The sequence below is a fragment of the Pipistrellus kuhlii genome, unplaced genomic scaffold (assembly GCF_014108245.1).
Source record: "Pipistrellus kuhlii isolate mPipKuh1 unplaced genomic scaffold, mPipKuh1.p scaffold_m20_p_23, whole genome shotgun sequence".
Lineage (NCBI taxonomy): Eukaryota > Metazoa > Chordata > Mammalia > Chiroptera > Vespertilionidae > Pipistrellus > Pipistrellus kuhlii.
Window position 1 is genome coordinate 7,489,568 of NW_023425522.1, and position 24,286 is coordinate 7,513,853.

At 56.3% G+C, this 24,286-nt stretch overlaps 1 protein-coding gene across 1 annotated transcript in view; it reads right to left on the reverse strand.

Annotated features, from left to right (window-relative positions):
* The window catches only part of NTN1 (netrin 1), a 181,676-nt gene that overhangs the window by 51,283 nt on the left and 106,107 nt on the right, over window positions 1-24,286 (reverse strand). Inside the window, exon 4 of the mRNA XM_036452200.2 lies at window positions 5,974-6,162. Within this exon, the coding sequence (XP_036308093.1) occupies window positions 5,974-6,162 (189 nt within the window). The remainder of the gene's footprint in view (window positions 1-5,973; window positions 6,163-24,286) is intronic.

Sequence of the window (24,286 nt, forward strand, 5' to 3'; positions counted from 1 at the left end):
TGTTTGGGCAGGAGCGCCGTGTGGGCCGGGGCACTAGAGCAGGGACTCCTCATTTGTAAAAACCTTGGGAGCAAACCCCCTCCGCCGGGTGCGTGCCAGCTTGCCACGTTCTCAGCTCACAAGCTTCTCTGAGGCAGGACAGCGTCCTGCTGCGCCAGGGACCGATGAGACGCTTATTTAAAAAGAGCAAGTGGCGTGTGGAATGTCAATGCTGAACGGGACTCAGAGACCATACATCTGAATATGACTCGGAGGTGAGAGACTGAGGTCTAGGGAGGTCACGTGACTTCCCCCAGGCTTTAAACCTAGAGCCTAATATGGAGATGGGGGTTTCTGACCCCCCCCCCCCCCCCCCGGGGACCAGGAGGCCCAGAGGCCACAGTTGGCGTTGGGCGTGGAGCTTCCATGGGGATGTTCTCTTCTTCTCCCTTCCTCTCTCCCTGGGGCACTGGCCTTAACTGCACCCTAGCACAGTCCACTCCTTGGCTGTGGCCTCTGCCCTCTGAGCTGGGAGCTGCTCCAGCCACTGAGTACCTTCCTGCCTAAGGTGACCGCCCTGCACCTGCACCCCGGAAGTGATGATAAAAAAATGGAAACGTGGCCAGGGACCCACCGAGTTGCAAAGAGGGGTGTGTGATATGCTTTTATGGGGTGCACGGACCCTGCCTTAGGGTCAGGAAGGGGTGAGGTCCCAGGTTCCTTCCTAACCCTGATTTGACTACGATCAAATCCAGACATACACACGGGTGCACACGCCCGATCCCATGCTCTCACCCGGACGCTAGCACTTCGGCTGCCTAGGTCAGCTCCCAGTCTCACCTGGCAAGATTTAAATTTAAAATTTTTAAATACACACCCCCTCCTCCCAGTTTTCATCAGGAGAGCCATAAAAGGACAAAAATTTAAAAAAAAAATGTATATTTAAATTCACTGATAATAAGCCTCTTCCCTCAAAAGAATCAACCTGGAGCCTGGGCCGCCTTTCTCAACCCAAGAGTGAGCACTGTCCTCTCTTCTCTCCCGCAGCCCTGGTTCTCACCTGGGCTACACATCTGCCCCATCTTGGGAAGCTTCTCAGGTTCCCAGGGCCCACCGGGCCCAAGAATTAAACCAGAATCTCTAGGGGTAGGACTCAGGCGCCAGCATTTCCAAATCTCCGGGCGATTCCAAAGCGCAGCCAAGGGCGAGAACCTCCACAGGAGTCAGGGAAGAGACACAGACACCGTCAATAGCTTCCGCAACTCTGAGCGAAGTAACGCATAACGGAACCAACATGACTCAAGGCGAACGGAGATTAGCCAGTGAAGTTCCTGCAGCAGTGGTTGGCAAACTGCGGCTCTCGAGCCAAGGTTTGCTCTGTTGACTAATGAGTTTGCCGACCACTGTCCTACAGTTTCTCACCCACCTTACAACAAAACGACACGGAAGGGGGATGATGTTATTCCAGGACCTGTGCTGAGGATGCCCGGATGTGACGGGAAAGGAGAGAAACGGAAAGCTGCACACGGAGGGCAGGGAGCCGGGAGCCGGGAGCCGGCCCAAGACGCTTGCTTCCTCCCCAAGCCCGGCAGAGCAGCAGGGGGTGGGTGGGAGCAGCAGGTGTGCGCCGGCCAGGAGAGTGGCCCCACGTTCCTCTGCTCCCACCGCCTGCCTCTCCTGAGGACGTGAACCCTCCCCGCCCCCGGCATTCAGCAGCGTGGACCTTGGACTTGAAGGGGGCAGGGCTGCGAGTGAAAGAGTCGGGCTGCTCGGTGAGATGGAACGAAGCCCTTTGTGTGGGGTGCTGGACGTGGCGGTTCACTTCTTAATTCTCATCGCGATGCGGTTCACGGGAGACTCCTGGAATGTCTTTATCCATCACAGATGGTTTGGGGAGATGATAAATTAATATCGCTTAAATGGGGGGCCCAGCTGAGATGGTGAAACGGGCACCGTCTTCTTTGCTGGCTCCAAAGAGAAGGCGCCCCCCAGTCCATAAAGAAGACAAATGGCAAACAAAACCCCCTATCGCTTGACAGATTCCGGGACGCGTATCATTCACAAGCCATTCTGGGGAGAAAGGAGAGAGATTCATCTCCGCTGACTTTGTATGGGACAACGGCCCGCGCCATAATGAGGCCTTCGCGGGGCTGTGAAATCGTGCTGAATAGCCGGGGAGTGCAGCCGCCTGTTCCCGGGCATGTTTATTACAGGCCTTTGTACGCGCCAGTCCCGCCAGCCGGGTCTCGGTTCTGAACCACTGGAGAGGAAAAAGCACCCAACAAATTTGTTGCTACGAAACTTCCCAGATGGGGGACGGCATAGTAACGTCTGGAATCGAAGGCCCTTGCTCTGCACTGCTCCTGTCTGGGTCCACCCCTGCTCTGCACGGTTGGGAGTCAGCCAATCGCCAGGAGCTTACGGGTGGCCTCAGCCCCCCGCCGGGCCCCTCCCAGGCCTTGGGAAGTCGGGCGGCAAAGAGGGCCCTGAGGCCATTCCTCAGCTCAACTGCCAACCTGAGTCCGGAGCCAGAGGCAGTGGTCTCAGTTCCCCCAGAAAATGCACCGGAAACAGAGCAAAGGAGGACGCATTCGGCCTTCACCTGCAGGCTGGGCCCAGGTCAACCTCAGGAGGCCATGGCACGGGGGAGGGGGGGTTCTCGGCGACAAGGTTTTGGGAAGCTTCTGAGAGCAAACCCTGGGAGATCAAAATACCCGGCCAAATGCTTCCGCCAAAGGACCCACTTCCTTAACCCAGTGGCCAGCAAACTCATTCATCAACAGAGCCCAGTATCAGCAGTACAACGGTTGAGATTTCTTTGGAGAGCCGAATTTTTTAAACTTAAACTTCTAACGCCACTCCTTCAAAATAGACTCGCCCAGGCCGTGGTATTTTGTGGAAGAGCCACACACTCAAGGGGCCAAAGAGCCACATGTGGCTCGAGAGCTGCAGTTTGCCTACCAGTGCCTTAAACCATCCAGTCCGGGGAAGGCAAGGCAGCGGGCTCCCTGGAGAGGACGAAGAGACCTCCACCTGCAGATCTCAGGGGTGTACTTCCCCCGCCAGCATCTCGGCTCCTGACAAAACTGCAGGGCCTCTCTCAGTTGAGCAGTATCTTGAGAGGGGACTAAGGATTCAAAGTCCCCACATGCCTGCCCAGCGGGGGTGACATCCAGAAAAGCAGAGCAGAAGGGGAACCTGGAACCATCAGGTCACATTCTTCTTGCTCAGCACTCAGAGAGCCATTCTTCAGGCAGTGGCTTTTCACCACCACCAAGCCCTTTGGGGAATAGTTTCCCCCACCAATCAGTGTGAGGACCGGCCACATAGCATTTCCCCTCACCAATCAGGTGGCAGGATCCTGGAAGCATTGTTTTTTCTCACCAATCAGGACACACTGAGAGTTCCCGCCCTTTCCTGTCACTTTCCCCAGTAGAAAATGCAGGAATCCTTCTGAGCAGAATCCATCCATCCATTCCTCCTCCTCTGGGGGTTCTTCTCCCTGTGTTCCCGCCAAGACGGGCAGCTGCTATTCAGGGCTGAGAGGGAGCACACAGCCCACACGCTGGCCAAAGGGTGTGAAATAAGACCAGCCACACCCTTGCCTGCCTGCATCTGTTCCTCCTGGAAGCTGGGTGTCCACACATCATTCACCCAGGTGGTAGAGCCCCAGAGAATGGCCTCCAGGTCCCAGAATCCTGTGGCTTCTTGACATGTCACTCAAAGTGTAACAGAGGAGAGGAGGGGGAGGCAAATGGCAAGACGGCCAAGATGCTCCTTCCTGTCTCTCCAGGGGACACACCTCCCCCGCTCTGACAGCAGAAACTGACACGGAGAGCCCAGACCTTCTCACCCACCGGCCAATTTCCCCATTTATCCAGCTGAGTGGTCACTCTTGATCAAAATTTGTTGGCTAAATCCCCAAGATATATCTGTGTGCAAGCAGCTGTTGGCTTCAATTTCTTCTGTCAGGGAAAGACAATGAGCACTGGGGCATAGGTGAAGGGGTTGGATTACCTTCAATTATGCTCTCTGACAACCCAAAGCCCTCACTCCCTGGTCATGTCCGTGCTCAGGCCTTCCTGCCATGGCAGGCCTTGTCTGCCCAGGCCACTTCCTTAGTACCTGCTCAAGTCTCCTGGGGGAGAGGGTGTGTGGGGGGAGAGGGTTCTCACCTGGATGAGTTATTGTTTGATGTGGAAATAGCCCAACTACCTGTAGGCTTACGTTTCTCTGGACAACCACCAGAGGCAGCCTTCAGCCCACAGATCTGAGAGGGGAGCTCTCGGAGCCACCTGTTCGTTTGAAATCGAAGGGATTTCTCTCAGAAGATGCAGACTTGGAACCTGCTGTTTTGTTTTGTTTTGTTTTGTTTTGTTTTGTTTTTTGTTTTATTTTTAAAAAATATATTCAATTGATTTTTTTACAGAGAGGAAGGAAGAAGGGTAGAGAGCTAGAAACATCGATGAGAGAGAAAAACATTGACCAGCTGCCTCCTGCACATCCCCTGCCAGGGATGTGCCCGCAACCAATGTACATGCCCTTGACCGGGATCGAACCTGGGACCTTTTAGTCCGCAGACCGACGCTCTACCACTGAGCCAAACCGGTTTTGGCCTGCTTTGTTTTGTGGGTTTGTGGGATGTGTTTTTGGTGTGTGTGTGTGTGTGTGGTTTTTCTGTTTGTTTAAGAAAAGTGTTTCATACAAGCAAGGCCAGCTTCATGGGCCACATGCTCAGAAGGTCACATGGTGGAAGTTCTGATGTTGCCATTTTGAAATCCGCAGTAATTCCTGAACAAGAAGCCCTGTGTTTCCTTTCTTTGTGTGTGTGTGTGTGTTATTGATTGCAGAGAAGAAAGGAGAGGGAGAGATAGAAAATCAGTAATGAGAGAGAATCGTTGATCAGCTGCCTCCAGCACTCTCCCTACTGGGGAAGGAGCCCAAAACCCGGGCATGCGCCCTGACCAGGAATTGAACAGCGACCTCCTGGTTCATAGGTGGACGCTCAACCCCTGAGTCCCGCCGGCCGGGCATGAAGCCCTGTGTTTTCATTTTGCACGGGGCCTGCGGGTCGTATAGTTGTCCTGCGTACCAGTGCCCGACATCCGGTGGATTCCTGTTGAGAAGATGATACTCTGGCTTCGTCCAAAGGCTAAGCAGCGGCCACAGAAGGATTTCTCTGCTGCAGCTCACCGTCTGGGCCCGAGTCTGCCATGGCTGGGGTCCTCATGTGTCCCGCAAGAGCCCTCAGAGATATCACCTTGGGAAGCCATGCTCACAGCAAGCCCTGGCTCCAGGCTCCAAATTCTGGACCCAACGAGCCCTGATTCCTGGAATTCCCAGAAGCTAATGTGGGGTGGGGCTCACTTCTCCCCAATACCCTGCAGTTCCCTGGCTTTTCATCAGCTCCTCTGAGCCATCTCACCATCGCTTCGTTTGTGTTGGTGGGATTGAAAACAAACACGCCGTGTGCAGCCATGAGGGCTTGCTTCTGGGAACGAAAACAGTCTCCTTCTCCCATTCACGGTAAAGCTACTTGCAGGTGGATTAAATGCTCCCCCTGCGACCCTGCCCCCGGAGCTGCGCTGTCTGTCTGGGCGAGCTGGGGGGGTGGGGCCGGAGGGGCACGCAACATCCAAAGAAATCCGCCTGCCCGGTTCTGGTAAAATAGAGTCCTTTGTGCTGCGGTAAGCCCGGTGAACCTGACCCCCGCCCTGTGGTATGCAGCACACCTGTGCGAGGGACAAGCAGCTGGGCGGGGGCGGGGCGGCCTGCACCCTGGCGCAGATCACACCTCCTGTCTTCTCCTCCCAGTCACTTCTGCATCGCCCCTTTGTTTAGGCCTACACCTCCGAACGCCAGGGCGGCCGTGCGTGCGTGCAGGCAGGCAGGCAGGCAGGCGTGTGTGAGATCGTGGACAAAAGCAATAGGAAAGGAGAAGCACCGAGGAAAGAGAGGGGACAGGGTGCCCGCGGCCCCGCCCCCGCCGCTTACCTTTGCAGGCCTTCCGGTGGGTGATGGGCTTGCCCATGTCGCGGTAGTAGCCCTCCTTGCAGTAGTGGCAGTGGCGGCCGGCCGTGTTGTGGCGGCAGTTGAGGCAGACGCCCCCGCTCTTGCGCCCCGACAGCTTGTAGAGCTCCATGTTGAAGCGGCAGCGCCGGGCGTGCAGGTTGCAGCTGCAGGCTGTGGAGGGGCAGGGAGAGCATCAGGAAGGGGCACTGTCCCCGAGCCCCCGCCTCCACGGCAGACGGGCGAGGCAGACATTCCCCGGAGAGCTTCTCCTGGGCTCCCGCGTCACCCACAAGCGCTCCCAGACCGCCTGGCAGTGCCCGCACCCCGGGAGGTTTCCTCTCCCTCAGCACCGGCCCCCCAGACACACTGGGGTGAGAGGGGACCGGGCATCTCCTTGGGCCCAAATCCCGCTTGCCAAGGGCTGTCTTGTGCCTCCCCCATCCCAATGCTACGCTAACCCCGGACCTCAGAATGTGACATGTTTGGAGACAGGGCTTGAAAGAGGTGGTTATGTTACAATGAGGCAGTGAGGGCGGGCCCTCATCCAATCTGGCTGGTGTCCTGGGAGGAGGGAGTGTGGCCACGGAGCCGGACACCAAGGCACACACACAAGAAAGACCAAACCAGGCACAGGGAGAAGGTGGCAGCTGCAAGCCACCTGCCGCACAGGACCCCAGCCTTCCTTCCGCCCTCCCTCCTCCCTCTGCGGGTCCCTCCTGCTCCTCAGGGTTCAGCACCCTTTCCCTTGTTCACCCCTCACAGCACATGTGTCAAACACAAGGCCCGCGGGCCAAATCCGTCCCGCCAGGCCTTGCAATGTGGCCCGCACCGCGCTGTCATCACTGCACTCTGCTGCGTTTCCATCACAATGACAGTTTATGACTGTTCAGTAAACCATTCAGCCCGCGATTTAGGCTGGATTTTAGATTTTGGCCCCTTCTCTGATTGAGTTCGACACCCCTACCTCATAGCCACAGGACCACCTCTGCGCTCCTGACTCCCAGATCCATGAAATCAGCTTGGACTTTGGGGTCCACACTGGGACCAAGAGGTGCGTCCTCCAAATCCACTCACTGCTCTCCAGGCTGCCAGACCGCAGCCTGTCTGTCTCCTGAGCTGAGCCCTCTAGGCCAGTGTTTCCCAAAGTGTGATACGCGTACCCCCAGGGGTACGGGAAGAGTTTGGTCGGGGTACGCATTGCACCAGAGTTTGGTGGGGATATGCACTGCACCATGCTTAGCTGCGCCTAATTCTATGCTCTCATGAGTGCGAGAGATATTCAGCGTTACGAAAATTATAGAAGAGGTACACATATGTCAGAAGTTTGGGAAACACTGCCTAGGCCAAGCATGTCAAACTCCCGGCCTGCGGGTCACCTGCTTCATTTAAATAAACAGGTTACTCTAGGCCCGTGGTCGGCAAACTCATTAGTCAACAGAGCCAAATATCAGCACTACAATGATTGAAATTTCTTTTGAGAGCCAAAATGTTTAAACTTAAACGTCTTCTAACGCCACTTCTTCACAATAGACTCGCCCAGGCCATGGTATTTTGTAGAAGAGCCACATTCAAGGGGCCACAGTTTGCCAACCACTGGGTTAGGCTGTTCTCAGAATAGGAGAGCTCTAAGCATCTGAGGATGCCCTTCCCCTACTGAGCTCTTTCAATGGCTCCCAGGTTTTCCTCTGTATAAAATCGAAGTCATTTCACACGGCCTCGAGGGCTCTCGATACGCTGATTCTGCTCCCACTTCTCGCTCTTAAACTCCAGCAAACTTGCTTCAGGCTCGGTATGCCCTGTGTGAGGAGCTCCTGCCTGCCCCCGCAATGACTTTCCTGGCCTCTGAGGACCCACTTCTCCCAAGCCCCCTCCTCACCTGCCTGCCACCTGCTCACCCTCCAAGGACTGGTCTCCACTGTCACCTCCACCAGCCTGGCTTAGGCACGAGGGCCACGGGCTCCCCGGGCATTGGCACGGCCCCCAGCCCTCCTCACGCCGCCCCGGGAAGCGCGCTGCCCGCTTCCCCCTCAGGTCTCTGACACCGAGATAATTCGACCTTAGATCCGCCCGATCTTGCTCACTCTGCACCATAATTTGCCCCTCTTTGGGGCTAGGCTTGTTTTAAGTAGCATCTTATATAGTTTCTAAGGAAAGATGTGTTTAATGCCAGGCATTTAGAAAACAAAAGCAGAAAGGAAAAAAACTGCAGTCAAATTTCCACCAACTGCTGCTAACACGGGGTCCGTCCTCGCAGACTCGAATGAACACTTTTGCTCAGCTGTGGAGCAGTTTAACCCTGCAGACACGGACTACACGTGGGCATCTCAGGCTTGTGGCCTCATTCCTCATGAGGGTGAACATTTTTAGAGTCAGACAACGTTCTTCTTGATTTTGAAAGCCTATCTAGTCCACCACCGTCCGGACACGTGTCACGGGGCCACCTGGATCTGCAGAGGGTGCAGTGAAGCTCAGGGCCTCCCCCGAGCTGGTTGGGTGGTTGAGTTGCTCCCAGTGTTTCACTATTATGAACAACACACCGACAACCACCTCTGCACTCCCAAAATGTTCCTCTTATCTGATGACAGCTGTCTAGAAAGTTTCTCAAGACAGAGTTGGTAGCCGAAACCGGTTTGGCTCAGTGGTAGAGCGTCAGTCTGTGGACTGAAAGGTCCCAGGTTCGATTCCGGTAAAGGGCATGTACGTTGGCTGCGGGCACATCCCCGGTAGGGGGTGTGCAAGAGGCAGCTGATTGATGTTTCTCTCTCATAGACATTTCTAGCTTTCTCTCTCCCTTCCTCTCTGTAAAAAATCAATAAAATTTATATATATATATATATATATATATATACACATATATATATATAAAAGACAGAGTTGGTAGTTAGATTTGGTGTCTACACTAAGGTGACCAGACGTCCCGCTTTTGGCAGGACAGTCCCGATTTTTTGGAGGGACACAGGACAAATTGTTAGAAATCGGGACTGTCCCGCCAAAAGCGGGACATCTGGTCACCTTAGTCTACATGTTTTAATTTGGGATCCAAACTGCCAAATTCCCCTCAAAAAAGGCTTCCACGCCCATCAGCAGGACATGAGAACTCCTATGGGACACACCCTTGAAAAGAACAATATTATGCATTTGGTATCAGCATTCATTTAAAAAAAAAAAATCTTTGCCAATTCGTGTGGAAAACACACACACACACACACACATACACACACACACACACATGATTTTAATTTGCATGTCTTTGATTGCCTGTGATGCTGAACGTCTCTCTATGTTTGTCTTCCTGTTTCCCCTTCACGTTTTGTGCATTGCCTGTTCGTGCCATTTGCCTAGATTTCACACAAGGTGTTGTTCTTCCCACCACGTCCATCGCACTTAAATACGATGGATGGAAAACCATTTGTCCTTTCTACTATATAAGCCGCCAATATTTTTACCAGTTTCTTATTCAGGTATTACTTTTGTGGTTTTCACAAAATGTATGCCCCTTTAATTTCTTCCTGGGATGTCATCATAAGCTTCTTTAAATGTTCTCCCCGGAGTCACCCTCCCTGTCACGCACCTGTTCGTTCGTCACTGGATTAACATGGCGGGATGGCCCAGTGCCTGAGAAGGCTCAGAGGGGGACAGAAGACAGCTCATGCCTGACGTGTGGAAGCAGCGGGACCCACGAGGCCAGGGACACTCCCTCAGCACCGCAGCCCTCGGGGCTGAGCTCAACTAAGTACAGAGAGAGAAGCCCCAGCGCCCAGCACCAGGGGCCATGGTGCATACACAAGGTCATTGTCCCTGTGGACTCTCAACCAGTCCAGGGTGACAGGGAGCTTCTCAGCGAGGGTAAGTGACCTACCAGCCCGGGACCACCAAGCCAGTGAACGGGGGACCCGGGACTGGAACCCAGGTCCTCGGGCTCCTGGTCCACTGCCCTGTGGAGAGGACCGGGCCCCTGGGAGGAAGGACAGCTGGGCCTAGGCTACAGCCTGGGAGGGAGGCTTTCCGACCAGACAGAAGGCACAGGGCCTGGCACACCTGCCCAGGGACAGGGATCTGGAAAGATCACCCAGGCCTCAGTCCCTCGGTCTCTCATCCTGGGAGAGGCCTCAGGGGCAGTGTCTTCTCAGTCCTTCTTGGAGGCAGATGCTAATCCTGTGTCCTTCTCTGTCAGGATGGCTCCAGCTGCCCCCCTATGCCCCCAACAGGACCACCCCAGCCTCTGAGCCCCTGCTGGGAGCTCAGCCCGTGTCCCCACCCCGACTCCCACTCCTATCCTGAGGAAAACCCTGGGCTTTCCTTTCTCCCTTCCACAGGCACCTTACACCAACAAAAGGTTCTTCAAACAACTGGTCACACAAAAGAAAGCTCAGAGGCTGAACATCAAAAGGCAGGGTTCCCCCAGCCCCCCATCCACCCCGCCCCCACCCCTGGTCTCCACGCTCTCAGGGGACATCAAGTGGCAATTGCCCACGCTCAGCCTTCTGCAAAGGATTTTACAGCTTGTTTTCTTTTCTCTTTGTTTTATTTTCTCTGCGCAGATGGAAAAATGCACTGGGCAAAGCAGCTCACATCTGGATCCCCCGGCTGCTCGACGCAGAGATGTCGCCCCATCCCAACCTGTCCCCAGCCCCTCTCTCAGAGACACCTTAATCCCTCACGCCTTCCTGTTTACCTCCTGCCTCTCTGCGAGGCAAAAATATTGGGTATTAGTTCCATTATCGGATTTCAAGGCGGGAAGGAAAGGGCAGCTTTGTGAGCACAGAGAGGTCAGCCCCAGGGAGGAGGGTGGGGGCTGGGGCAGCACAACTTCTGAGGAGCCTGCACGGGCTGCCCCGTGAGGCGCTGTGTCCTGTGCAGGGGTCGCCCAGCCGCCCCAAATTCTATGCCCCCTCACCTGTCATGTGGGGATTGCTAAGGACACACCGTGGGTGGCTGCATTGCAGACCCAGAGGCATAACATGGGGCAGGAGGGGGGAGGAAGAGGTCCTCCCCCACCCCACGTATCCCCCTAACCAGAAACCCAACAGGAAAGAAGGCCCAAGAGACGAGGTTCTAGTTTCTTCTCCCGTGAAAAGTTCTCCCATGTCCTTGTTGAACATGTGCCAGTCACCACGCTCCTTAAGCTTTTCCTAAACCGCTCCCACCAACCCGGACTGTGCAACCCCGCACCGCCCCCTGCCAGTTCAGTCCAACACAGAGAGAGGCGCTCCAGCCGCCTGCCAGGCCCTGTGCCGCCAGCCGTGAGGGAGACGGGATGGATGGACGGTGCTCCCCCGCCCAGAGCTCCCCTTCGGAGGGAGGTGAAGGGACAGGCGGGCAAGCTCAGCGGCCGTGGAGGAACAGTGTTTGCCTTGTACCCTCCAGCCCCGAGCAGACCTCAATGGTTTTGTTGCACAAATGAGAGAGAGCAAAAAAGTAAGTCAGACAACATGGATGGATGGATGGAAGGATGAATGGAAGGATGGATGGACGGACGGACGGACGGATGGATGGATGGATGGATGGACGGATGAGTGTGAATGGATGGGTGAGTGGATGGTAGGTGGGTGGACAGATGGATGGGTGGTGGATAGATGGATAGGAGATGAATAGATGAGGGGCTGGATGAGGATGGATGGATGGATCGGTGGTTGAGTTGGCAGGTAAGCGGGTAAATGGGTGGGTGAATGAATAGACGGGTGGATAAATGGAGGGTGGGTAGTGGGGATGGAGAGGTGGAAGGAAAGATTGTGTGGTCTGCCCAGACCACACCCTGAAAGGCATGGTCTTGGGGTATGCGGCATTCCTTTTACCTTGCATTGCTGCTTTAACTGCCTGCTGGAGTAGCCTGCAGTGCTTTAAGGAGAAGGACCCATATCTAGGAGGCCCTAGACCAGTCATCTCTCAGGATATCTGGGTGTGGCTCCCGGAAATGTCACGGGGCTCAGGGTTCCCAGGGGAGCAGGAAGGCCATTGGCGATGGGTCTCCTCGGAGGCTCTGTGCATGGCCCAGGGCCCCTCCTCCGCCCTCCGCACACAGAATCACCCCAACATCCCCCTCTCCTTCCCAGGGCAGTTCTTTTGAGAAGGTTCCCCGGGTGGTTTCTGCAGCCTACCAGGGAGCTTGGCCTGACCTGTCGGCACTGCCCTACGAACCACCTGCAGGCTGGGGGCTCCATAGGCAGGGGGTCGGCCCAGCCCCAGGGTTCCTGCGCACCCTTAGCACAGCTCTCACGCCTGCCACTTCCACGTGGCTAGGCCGCAGGGGCAGGCTGGGCACGTGGGCGCCTGCAGGGTGGGGTGGGGGCTGCTTCTCTCACCATTTCATTTTCCGGTTTTATCTGTGGCTGCTGGGCCACACCTGCAGAGGGTGAGGACGAGACTGGTGCTTCTCAACTGGGACGACTGTGCCCCCAGCAAACACATGGCAACACCTAGAGACACTTCCAGTCGTCACCGCTGGGGAGGGAGGTGCTACCGTACTGGCATCGAGGGGACAGAGACCAGGGATGCTGCTAAACACGCACAGAACAGCCCCCTCTTCTCCTCTTCCCCCCCCCCCCCCCCCACACACACAAAACAGACTTATCTGGGCCCCAATGTCAACAGCGCCAAGTGTGAGGAGCCTGGGTTAGAGAGATTGGGCCGTCCAGGCAGGGGTATGTGAATGCTTACCCTCACTGCTAAGGTGGTTTTCTGAGTGCAAACCCTGCAGCTGTGAGTGCTGCCCAGGAAGGAAAGAAGTTCTCCATTCCAAGCCTTTACCAGGCCAGCAGACGGAGAGGCCCTCGGGCAGTCTGCTCAGACAGGCGGCCATGCCCCTCACCCATATCAGCTCTGCATTCCCAGCGGGCTGGCTGCTGCCTGTTGGCACTGACCACAGGTGGGAGGCCCTGCTTCTTTGCTCTGGGAAGAGGTAGAGAGGACGGGGCCTGAGGGGAGAATCGGAGCCCAGACAGAAGAGTCTGGCCAGCCCTGCCCCTACTGCAACGGGCATAGGTCACTCAGCCCTGCCCCTACTGCAGTGGGCACAGGGTCACCCAGCACTGCCCCATGCAGTGGGCACAGGGTCACCCAGCCCTGCCCCATGCAGCGGGCACAGGGTCACCCAGCCCTGCCCCATGCAGCGGGCACAGGGTCACCTAGCACTGCCCTATGCAACAGACATAAGGCCACCCTGGCATCCAGGAGATTCCGACCCAGGAGATCTGGGTGGGCCTGGCTGGATGACCCCTTCACGTCCAACAAGCACCAGTGACGCGGCTAATGCCGGGCGGCAGAACTGGAACTGAAGGGGAGAGAAGCCTCGGGGAGACCCCAGGAAGGTGCGGGAGCCGTGGGCAGAGGTCTGGTTTGGAAAGAAATGCCTCCTTCAATGACTGCTTCGGAATAATAAAACTATGAAAGCTATTTTTAAGAGTTTGAGATGGTTTGTATTTACTACTTAGTTACTCCCCTTGGTATACTTTTTATTTAGAAGCTGTTTGACCCTGGTTTATACATGTTAAGCATTCTGCTCCCAGGGATGGCTACTCTAAGCCTGTTTTCAGCTTCTCCCGAGAAGATAGCCGAGCAGCCCCCGCCTCCCACACTCGGCTCCTGCCAGCCCTTGGGACACAGCTGGGCTCTCTAAGGACTCCTTTTGGGAAAGGGGCTGAGGCAGGACTGGCCCAAGCACTTCAGGGCCTGAGCCCTTTCGTGTCTGCATGTGAGCTGGGCACATGAGAAGTCATCACACACGGATACACTTGCAAAACAACCAAAGCGCACTTGGCAAATCTGGTAGTTCATGGATTTGGCTATTCAGTAAGTGTCTACTGAGCACCTTCGATGTTCCAGGCACCTGACAAGGCTCTGGGGTTTGCAATAATTAGATGGGTGCACATGTCCATTTTAGTTTTAAACACACTGTTAAAAAGCATCATTGAGCCGGGACCGGTGTGGCTCAGTGGATAGAGCGTTGGCCTGCGGACTGAAAGGTCCCGGGTTCAATTCCGGTCAAAGGGCATGTACCTTGGTTTCGGGCACATCCCCAGTAGGGGGTGTGCAAGAGGCAGCTGGTCGCTGTTTCTCTCTCATTGATGTTTCTAACTCTCTCTATCCCTCTCAATTCCTCTCTGTGTAAAATCAATAAAATATTTTTTTTTAAAAAATCACTGAGAAATGGCCAGGAGAACTGAAAACTCGTTCTTCTGTAAAAAGAGAGTCAACCGTCCATGCTGAGTGAGACAGACCCCGGAGAGGTGAGGATGTTTGCTGGGACTCTGGAGGGACACATAAGGAAAGATGTGGCACCTCACGGCATGAGAGGGGGCCCGCAATGACATCCCCACAGGACCTGCGTCTTCAGGACTGCTCGGTCCTTCCTTATTCAAGGAACATAAACGGGGCCCCTCAGACGCGTCAGCCTCTGAGCAGAGAAGCACAGCTGCTGTGGGGTCATTCAAGTAGCCATCAACTCCCGCCCAAGACCCAGCATGTGATGGTTCTCAAACTCAGGTGCCCAGAGTCACCAGGATGTCTATCAGAACACAGGCAGCTGAGCCACACCCCCAGGAGTCTCGGATCGGTAGATGGGGCTGGGGAATCTGCATTGCTAACAATGCCCAGGTGAGGCTGAGCTGCTGATCCCAGGGCCACACTCTGAGGAACACCGGGAATACCAGTAAAAACCACTGATAATGCAGAGGAGAAAAGAGATGGCTAAAGACAAGGATGTTGGAGTCCACAGGTGGTGCAGTTATCCTGTATAATAAAAGCCTAATATGCAAATTGTTTGACTGGGAGTTCGACCGCTCTCTATGACATGTGTTGACCACTAGGGGGCGGCGTGAAACATGCAGGTGTTGGTGACGCAGTGCTGGCAGCGGGCAGCAGTGTAGGTGCTGTTGGCCCTGACTGGCCACAAGGAGGTGGGACCGCAGCAGAATGGAGGAGCAGGTGAGTGGGTGGCACCAGGCCAAGGCAGGTGCAAGTGGGAACCAATCACCCCGCTGATTGCCCCATAGACTGTGACCTACAGTGGCAGCAGGGGGGCCCAGGTGCTGAGGGAGCCAGGCAGGGGGGCCCAGACCTGATCAATCACCCCACAGATGAGATGGTGGAGCGGGTGAGGGAGCAGCACCAGGCCACAGTGGGGTGCCAGGCAGGGCTGCAAGGCTGGGGCACAAGCTGGGGCCCAATCCCTGCTCAAATTCGTGCACTGGGCCTCTAGTTATTAAATAAAGATCGAACGGCACACAAGGATGAGAGGAGAGAGAGCTGGACCTGATTTGGGAGACCTGGTACCTGGGCCCCAGTCCTGGCCCTGCACCTCACCCAGGTGTGTGACCCCGGAAAGGCCACGGGGCCTCCCTGAGCCTCCACATCCTCGTCTGAAAAATGAAGACCCTGGTCCCTGGCCAGGTGGCTCGGTTTTTGGAGCAGCATCCTGTATACCAAATGGGTGCAGGACACCCCCTCCTGGTCAGGGCGCACACCCAGGTTGCAGGTTCCATTCCCCATCAGGACACGCAAAGAACGAACCTATGGATGTTTCTCTCTCTCCCACCCCTTCCTCTCTCTCTCTCTCTCTCAAGTAAATTTTTAAAAAAATGAAGACACGGGGTCTGATGAGCTCTGAGTTTTTTTCTGCCCTAGAAGTCTACAGCTGCAGGCACCAAAACGCCTGGGAGATGAGGGCAGGTTCCCATCAGCGAGGAGGGCACCCTCGAGTCCAGGAGGGGAGCGCTCCAGGGCAGAACACACCCCAGGGGTGGGACTACGCGGGCAGCACGGCCACCACCAGCCCAGGTGGATCAGAGATGGGGCATGATGATACCATGGCCCTGAAGGGGCATCATGCCGGCTTCCAATCACTCAAGGTGAGGGTGATGGGGGGAAGGGGCTTCAGCAGAGGAGCAGCATCAGAAGGGGAGTAGCTGAGAGGGCTGGTGACCGCCTGGGCCTTCCAGAAGGAGAGGCTGTGGCAAGGATACTCTCCAGGGTACTGGGCAGAGAGAACCATTCTGAGGGAGAAAGAAGCAGTCCCCTGTTTAGGCATGTGGCGGTGATGGTGGTGGTGGTGGTGGGGGGTGCTGGGAGGCCTTGTGAGAGCATTCCCAGGAGGGCAGTTATCGAGAGAGACCCAGGTGTCCCTGAAGCCAAGTCTTCAAGGGGGAGCCCACCGAGCCCTCTGACTGCACCTCCCGCGGGAGACAGACCTGCAAAGCCACCACCCATTGTTTTTAAAACTCCACCTGAAACACCGAATCTCTGACCCCGGCCCCGCCAGGCTTTATCTCTGATATCAGAAACAGAACGGACAGGAGGTGGGTCAAGGTGGTAGGAAGCATGACGAACCACCACACACTGGGGGACGCTTTAGAAACGCAGTCCGGGGCCAGGCCGGAGGCCGAGCTCCCTGCCAAGGCGGCTCTGGGCTCCTCGGCCGTTCCTGGTGGAGTCCCCGGAGATAAGTGGCCTGTGTTTGTCCAGGGCTTAGGGAGCTTTAGCCGAGGCCGCACACAAAGGGGCCCTCTGTCAACAGCCCTTCAGGCCACTAATAGGGCTGAGCAAACAGTAGGGGAACAAGCTCTTCACACCTGTGGGGCTTGGGAACGGCCTGGGCCCTTTTGTCAAGATGTCAGACAAAAGAGCCGCGGCTGGGAGCCCCAACCCAGCCAGGCCCTCTGGGGCTTCTGGAGGAGGGACGGGGAGGGGGTACAGGGGAGGCCGGGGAGGCCCGTTCGTTCTTGAGGAGGAGAGGTCCGTGGACGCCATCGGAGCTGGGAGCTGCACACAGGCTGCTCCCCGGACAGAGGGTATGGGCGGCGGGGCTGGGATGCATTTGTGGGGCTGGGATCGGGATTGCAGCCGCCGCCCGGTGCTCTCCCTCCCGCCCGTGTGGGGCCACCGGCCCCTCCCCAGCCAGCTGCGCAGGGCCATCCCCGGCCTCGGCTGGATCCCGCCATCATATTTTCCACTGACTTTCCTCTCTGTAAACAGCTTGGCCTTTTCTTTCTCCGGCCCTTTTTTGGCGGCCGCGCCTCCCCGAGGCTCTGGAACAAGCCCCTCCTAATGTCTCCCAGGCCTCTCGCTGCTGAGGAAGCAGCCGCTCCTGCCGCACACACCCTCCTCTGTGAGGGCAGCCCCTCCGAGGACGAGGGAATGCCGAGGAGCCGCCCTCCGCGCTTTGTCTGCGTCCCTCCTCTGATCCTCCCTCGGCTGGGCCCGATCCAGGCAGCCAGGCGAGGGGGGCGGGGGTGGGGGCGGTGGTGGTGGAACCCCCCTGGCAGACTTCAGCCCTGGCCCACCGTGTGTCATTCCCAGCTCAGTGGCCCCCCACCACACGCCACCCACCTGTCACTGCCCCGTTCTGGAACGTCTGGTGGCTGTCTACTGGCTACCAGATGTGTTTTACTCTCATCTCTTCTACTCGGAACATTCTGGGTCTCCAGAAAGGAATTCCAGGGGTCATGGGGGTTTATCGGGCGCCTTGTGCCGCCGCCGTGCCACCCTCACCTCCACGTTCCAGATGAGACGTTCCAGAATGGGGCAGTGACAGGTGGGTGGCGTGTGGTGTGGGGTCCTCACAGGCACTGGTTTCAAAATAAGGGTCCAGAGACAGAACCTACAGAAACACCCCCGCCACTCCCAATCCACACCCGAAATCTATCCCACACAGGGAAGGGAAGTGAGGGGGTGACCCCAAGGCAGGAGCAGGCTCCCAGGGCTGCTGCAGCTGTCACGTTTCCCAGTGCACCCTGTTGTCGTGGGAGATGAGAAAACGGGGTCCCCAGCGGGCAACGCGACCTTGCCAAGAACCCGGAAGCAGTGAGGGAGCGCTCCTCCTCCAGGCCCTACCCGGACCTCCAGCGTGGAGGCGAGGGTGGCATGGCGGCGGCACAAGGCGCCCGATAAACCCCCATGGCCCCTGGAATTCCTTTCTGGAGACCCAGAATGTTCCGAGTAGAAGAGATGAGAGTAAAGCTCCCTACCCCTAACCCCTGGGCCGAGGTTGCCATGAAGTCCTCTTTGCCTGTGGCTGCCCTCCTGCCCGATGCCTGTCGGCAGCACGGGCTTCCTCCCAGGCCTTTCCCCAGAGGGGTGCACACCCCCCACACTTAGTAAACGGACAGATGAGCACTGATTTGCCAGCCTCGCCGGCCAGGCCTGGCCCCAGGCTCCCGGGAGTCATTTCCCGTCTGTAATGGGTCCCATCACCGAGTCTGGCTCACGCCGGCCCCTGCCGGGAGGGGCAGGGCCAACTCCAGCGGGAGCGGGAGAGGCGAGGGGGGTGGGTGACTCGCAGTGGGTTCCGCGCCCCGGGCACCCGGCGGGAAAGCATGCCATTCCCAGGACGCCACTCACTCCCGTCACCACCGTCCCTCTCTGCCGGACCAGTTATTCAATTCAGCTCTGCGGTTAACTTGGACTTTTAAACTCAGAGACCAGCCTACCCTGCAGCCTGAACTGCTTCCAGAACTAGAACACCACACACACAGCCAGGTGAGCTCAACCGTTCGGGGTTGATGCTTATGGAGACATTTGAACCGGGAGGTCCAGGTCAACCCCAACACGCCTTCTCATTCTCCTAATTCACTTGCCAACAAGGGGTGCCAGATTCAGAAAATAAAAATGCAGGATGCCCGGTTGAACTGGAATTTCAGCGAATACCTTTCAGTAAAAGGATGCCCGAGAGTTGCCTGGCGATCCTATTGCCAGCACCTGGTGGGCCCCTATCAAAGCTGTGCTTTGCTTAAGACGTGAGATTTTACATGACAATTTTTTAATCAAAGGAAACGCTAATCTTCTCAGCACCTAGAAGTCCCAGGGGAGGTTAAGAGGGCCCTGGATTCCACAGGACCAGCGGGGAAGAGGCCAGTGGGCTTGTCTGAGCCCCAAGGCTTGTCTGACGCTTCAGTTCCTGTTTGGTCAGTGTCACTCTGACCTTCCTTAATCACGTTCCTTTCTCCGGCTGCTAAATGAGAACAGAAACCCTGCCTGAGACCTCGGGAAATGTGAGAGAGGGGAACGAGCCTGCTCATCTGATGACCCAAAAGGTGTACCCGGGGCTACGCACTGTGCCATTAGGGCAGAGCAGACAGGCCCGTCCCTGCCAGGCCTGTGAGGGGCCTGGATTTCCTTAGAACGCCTCAATACCCCTCAGAACTCCCCTGTGGACTCACGCTGCTGTTTAGGGAGAAACAGAAGGAAGGCAATGATGACCAGGATGGCCTAAAATCTTTTTGAAAATATTTGTATTGATTTCAGAGAGGAAGGGAGAGGGAGAGATAAACAGAAACATCAATGATGAGAGAGAATCATTGATCGGCTGCCTCCACATGCCCCACGCTGGGGGTCAAGCCCGCAACCTGGGTATATGCACTGACCTGTCGACGCTCAACCACAGAGCCACACCCCAAACCTTTACCCCAAACAGGCCATTTTCATCAGGACATGCTTTATGGTGAAATTGATCGAACTCTGAACCCCAGTTCTGAATGCAGTTATTTTAATCAAATCAGTAGGTAACCTTTATTTAGATATCAGTAAAGTGTTGATGAGGTCACAATGAAAGACTTTAATGAAACATCATCATATCACTGAAGACTGTACTAGTAGGTGGCCTGCCTCAGACCTGACAAAGTGACAAGGAAAGGCAGATTCCAGCTGACGGGGCACAGAATGGAGAGAGAGAGAGAGAGGGAGAGAGGGAGAGAGACAGACAGACAGACAGCCATTCCTGGAGGCATTCCAGAAGAGGGACACCGGCGGAGATTCCAGCTCAGGAGAGGAGGCCCAACTAGACTAACAGTCCCTTCCTTCTCAGAGAGCCTTCGAGAAGATGCTGTTCCACCTCTGGGCTCAGAGAACCTCCCAGGATTGAGTCTAGGGCTGGCCTTGTTAATATTCTTTCTTGTTAAGTTACTGATTTAGAGAGAGAAAGAGAAACATCAACTAGTTGTTCCACTTATTCCTGCATTCACTGGTTGACTTTTGCATGAGCCCTGACTGGGGATCGGGCCAATCAAGCTACCCGGCCAGGGCCAGCCTGCATAGCAGTCTTGTGGTTGGGTTTGTGGAAGGGGCCTGAGAAGTTTCCCAGTCCACAGAGACCCTCAGTCCTTCAGAAGGGACTGTGCACGCAGGAAGGAGACGGCAGAAGACCTGGCCTGTGGGCAAATGTGGGGGCTTATTTGCAAAAAACGAACCAAATGCTCCTTCTGGAGGGTGTCCTGAGTCATCAGCTCTAGCTAGAGAACATGCCTGGGGGCCATGGTCACCGCTTCCTCACAGCAGTGGCTTCGTTGGAAAACCAGCCAGACTTCCAAGATCTCAGAGGCCTGAGGGCAGGCCCATCTTTTGCAGAAATGCACCTTTACAGCTGCCTGCTGAGCACCTCTGAGGGCCCCAGGACAGGGATGACAGAGAGCAGCACCCAGCCATGGTCTGAAGTAGGGGTGTCAAACTCAATCAGAGAAGGGGCCAAAATCTAAAATCCAGCCTAAATCGCGGGCCGAATGGTTTACTGAACAGTCATAAACTGTCATTGTGATGGAAACGCAGCGGAGTGCAGTGATGACAGCGCGGTGCGGGCCACATTGCAAGGCCTGGCGGGATGGATTTGGCCCGCGGGCCTTGTGTTTGACACATGTGGGAAGGATGAGGCGGGCAAGCAGTGGGGAGCAGAGGGCAGGGCAGGAGGGGAGGGCAGTGCTGACGGCGGAATAGCGTATCACCTGCCCACCTCAACCCATGTTACCACCCCACAGCAGTGCCCGGTGAGCCACCCGCAGTCCTCTCTCTGCACTGCGGTAGGTACAGGACACCCACAATTGCATTTACTCTTCACAGTTGCCCCCCTACCCCCCAGACGCAGGGATCCCTAGCGTCCCACCTCGCACGCGCACCCTACTTATCTCCCTCAGTTTCCCCATCATGAAGCATCCGCCCACTGCTCTCAAGGTAAGTCACGGAGTCCAGGGAGGAAAGACACGGAAGCCATCCGAGCAGAGACACAAAACCCTTCCCCTCTTCCTCTCCACGGGAGGCCCGGATGGAAAACGAGCATAAACACATTTGCTCTTCTAACCCCCCTGCCCTACATGGGACAACTTCAAACGGTTCTCACCAAGGGAGGCCATAAAATAAGAAGGTGGGGACACCAGGGGCCGACGTTGACTTTATCCACCCAACGTTCTCACAAACAGTAGGTGAGGAAGGTGCGTCCACGCCCATCCCACAGATGAGGGCCGCAAGGGGCAGCCCGGCTCACGCTGCCCACAGGGGGTGACTGGCACAGAACCCTGCACCCTGCTTGGCTCTGGCTGGGAATCCTGGCTGGTCCCTCAGAACCCTGGCTTGTCCCTCCCTCCCTGGCCACACGGGGTGGGTTGGCTGGTTAGCCCTCCCTGCTGGACCTCCGCTGCTGAGGCCCCGGTTGGCTTTGGATAAGAATAGAACTATTTAAGGGACATGCTGGGTGGGGCCTCTTTTATGACAATAGTTCCCCTCAGGTAAAGTCTTTGGAAATGTCCTTTCTTGCCCTAAAATTAGGGGGTTTGGGAACTAGACAGGTTCCTTGTACACGTGGGGTGAGACGGGGGGGGGGGGGGGTGAGGGGGGGACCCACATGTGAACGCCCCACATTTCTTGGCCCTGCTACTCCTGGCTGCTTTGGATTTGGCTAATTCCCCAGGCGTCCTCTGTAATTCCACAGTAATATGGCTTTAATTGTCCCCAACGCAGGCCATGCTCCCTTTATTGTGCCGTAAACTTCCCCCCACAGTTCGGATTGCATGCACGGGCCCCAGCCAGGGAGCAAGGAGCCCGGCCAGACACAGGGTCCTCACGGTCAGCCGCTCGCCTGGCCAGCTCGCCCCTCCAGCCCCTGGGCCTGGAGCTTGGAGACAGACAGGGCCCTGGGCGGATGTGAGGGCCCCAGGGGCGGGGCACCCTGGGAAGGGGGCAGGGACACTGGTCTGTGGTTCTGTCTGGAAAACGAATTAACTTAACAAATGCAAACAAGCTGTAGCAGCAGGATTCATTAGGCCCAGTGGGAACTTGGTTTCATCCATTTGCTGGTCTGTTTCATCAGCAAACACCACCGAGGCAGGAGCAGGAGGTGCCGAGAGGGGGACCCGGAGCCTAAACAAATCTCCCTGTGGGACCTGGGCCCGGTCCCCTGGCCTTTCCTGGTCCCTGAAGAAATGGTGGCTACACGCACCCCTTTATCAGATGAGCTACGGCTGGCAAAACACAGTGCAGGAGGTGCGCCTGGAGTTGGGTGCAGGAGTCCATCGGGTGAGTCCAGACCCAGGATCATTGGGAGTGTGGCCCCTTTATCACCATGACCTTCTCTCTTCTCTGCCCCCAGCCAAACAGCCAGCCCTTCTGGAGAAGTCACACCACAGGGAACATGGACTTCCGTGAATCCGTGACCACAAAGGGTCTCCCGGTCACACTGGCCTGCTCCGTGCTCCCCACTGCAGCCTCCCACGTCCTCCCTCTTCCCCCCTCCCCCCAATAGCTTCTACCATAGCATATCTGTCCACTGCATACACACACTGTACATACTGATTCTGTTATACTAGAGGCCCGGTGCACAAAATTCATGCACTGGTGTGTGTGTGGGGGGGTGCATTCCCTCAGTCCGACCTGTGCCCTCTTTCAGTCTGGGAGCCCTCAGGGAATGTCCTACTGACAGGCCCAATCTCCTATGCCCGCAGTTGGACATCCTTAACTGCCACCACTGCTGCCCTACCAGCCGTGAGCCCGGCTTTTGGCTAAGTGGAGCTTCCCCTGTGGGAGCACACTGACCACCAGGGGGCAGCTCCTGCATCAGGCATCTTCCCCCTGGTGGTCAGTGTGCGTCACAGCGACCAGTCACTCCACCATGGGGTCGATTTGCATATTAGCCTTTTATTATATAGGATATAGGATAGCACATACTTCACATACCCGTTTATTTACCATGCTCCCCTAATCTAAACTCCTTGAGGGCAGGGATGTTTTCTGTCTGTTTTGTTCACTGTTATATCCCCAGGACTTAGATATCGTTGGCTGGAACCTAGTGGGGACACAGTAATATTTGCGAGTGAATGAATAAATGAATGAATGGGTCCTTAAGACTTGTCAACCCTCTCTGCCACTCGGAATAATTTCGAATGCTCCCCACCCTCTTTCAACCTCCAGCCCTGCCTCGCCCCCCTCATCTCCACAGCTGCAGTTTGTAGCCTCACCTGCTACTTCTCAGAGGAAACGGATTTCATTCAACAAGAGCTCCTACAGCCTGCTGCTCCCAGCCCTGAGGCCACCTCCATTGGGGGGGGGAGGGACCCTTCCTCTCCGTGTAGAGCCAGCCCCCACCCTGCTCTCGTCCTTATCCCCTCGGCTCCTTCGGGAAAAATAAACCATCCTCCCCACGCCGATGCTCGGCCTCTCCCTTCCGTCCCCCTTCGCCTCTCCTACTACTGGCAGTTGTGCCCCAGTGGCTCCTCCCTCCAGCCCACACCTCCCCCAGCCCCTCTGTCCTGCCGTCCCTGCTCAGCTCTCATGGCCTCCCTTCGGCTGGCTCTGCAGTGACCCCTCTGCCTCCGTTGTGATTATTCCACCGAAATGGCCACACTAAGGCCATCCACGGCCTCCATGCTGCCAATCCAATCGATGTCACCATCTGCCCGTTAGACCGCTCGGTCCTGAGCGACCCCCACACCTCGCTTCTCTGATGTCCACCCAGCACCCGAGCCTGGTCTTCCTCCAGCGGCCCCCTCCCCCGCCGTGCTTGGCCTTCATCAAAGCTGGAGTTCTACAGTGACGTGGACCTTCTCTCCTCTCCCTGAGCTATCTCCCTCCCTAATCTGACCCGATTCAATTATCTTCCCGGGGGGAAAAGGGACTCCCAGATGGATGTCTCCAGCCCGGAAATCCCTGCGTGGAGCTTCTGACACGTGGATGCAACCGCCTGCCCCGTCTCAGACCTCTGACAGGCACTTCAAACTGAACGTGGTTCAAGATCAAAGCCATGCCAGTCCCCCCCAAACCCAGTTGTCTTCCGGGACAGCCGGCTCCCATCTGCCCACGGCACACGCCGGATGTGTAGGAGTCACCTGTGTTCCCTCCCACCCCTCCATCCCGCTATGGAATCTATCACCGAGTCCTGTTGACTCTTCCATCCCCAACCTCTCCCATATCCCCCTACCTCCCTCCCGGGTCCAAGTCATAAGCATCCTTGACTTGCTCAGGGGCCATGAACCTGAGTTTAAACCCCTCGGAGAGCTGGTTATGAGTTCTCTGGAGACTGTCTTCCCCCTTCTGTCCAGTGAGGAGG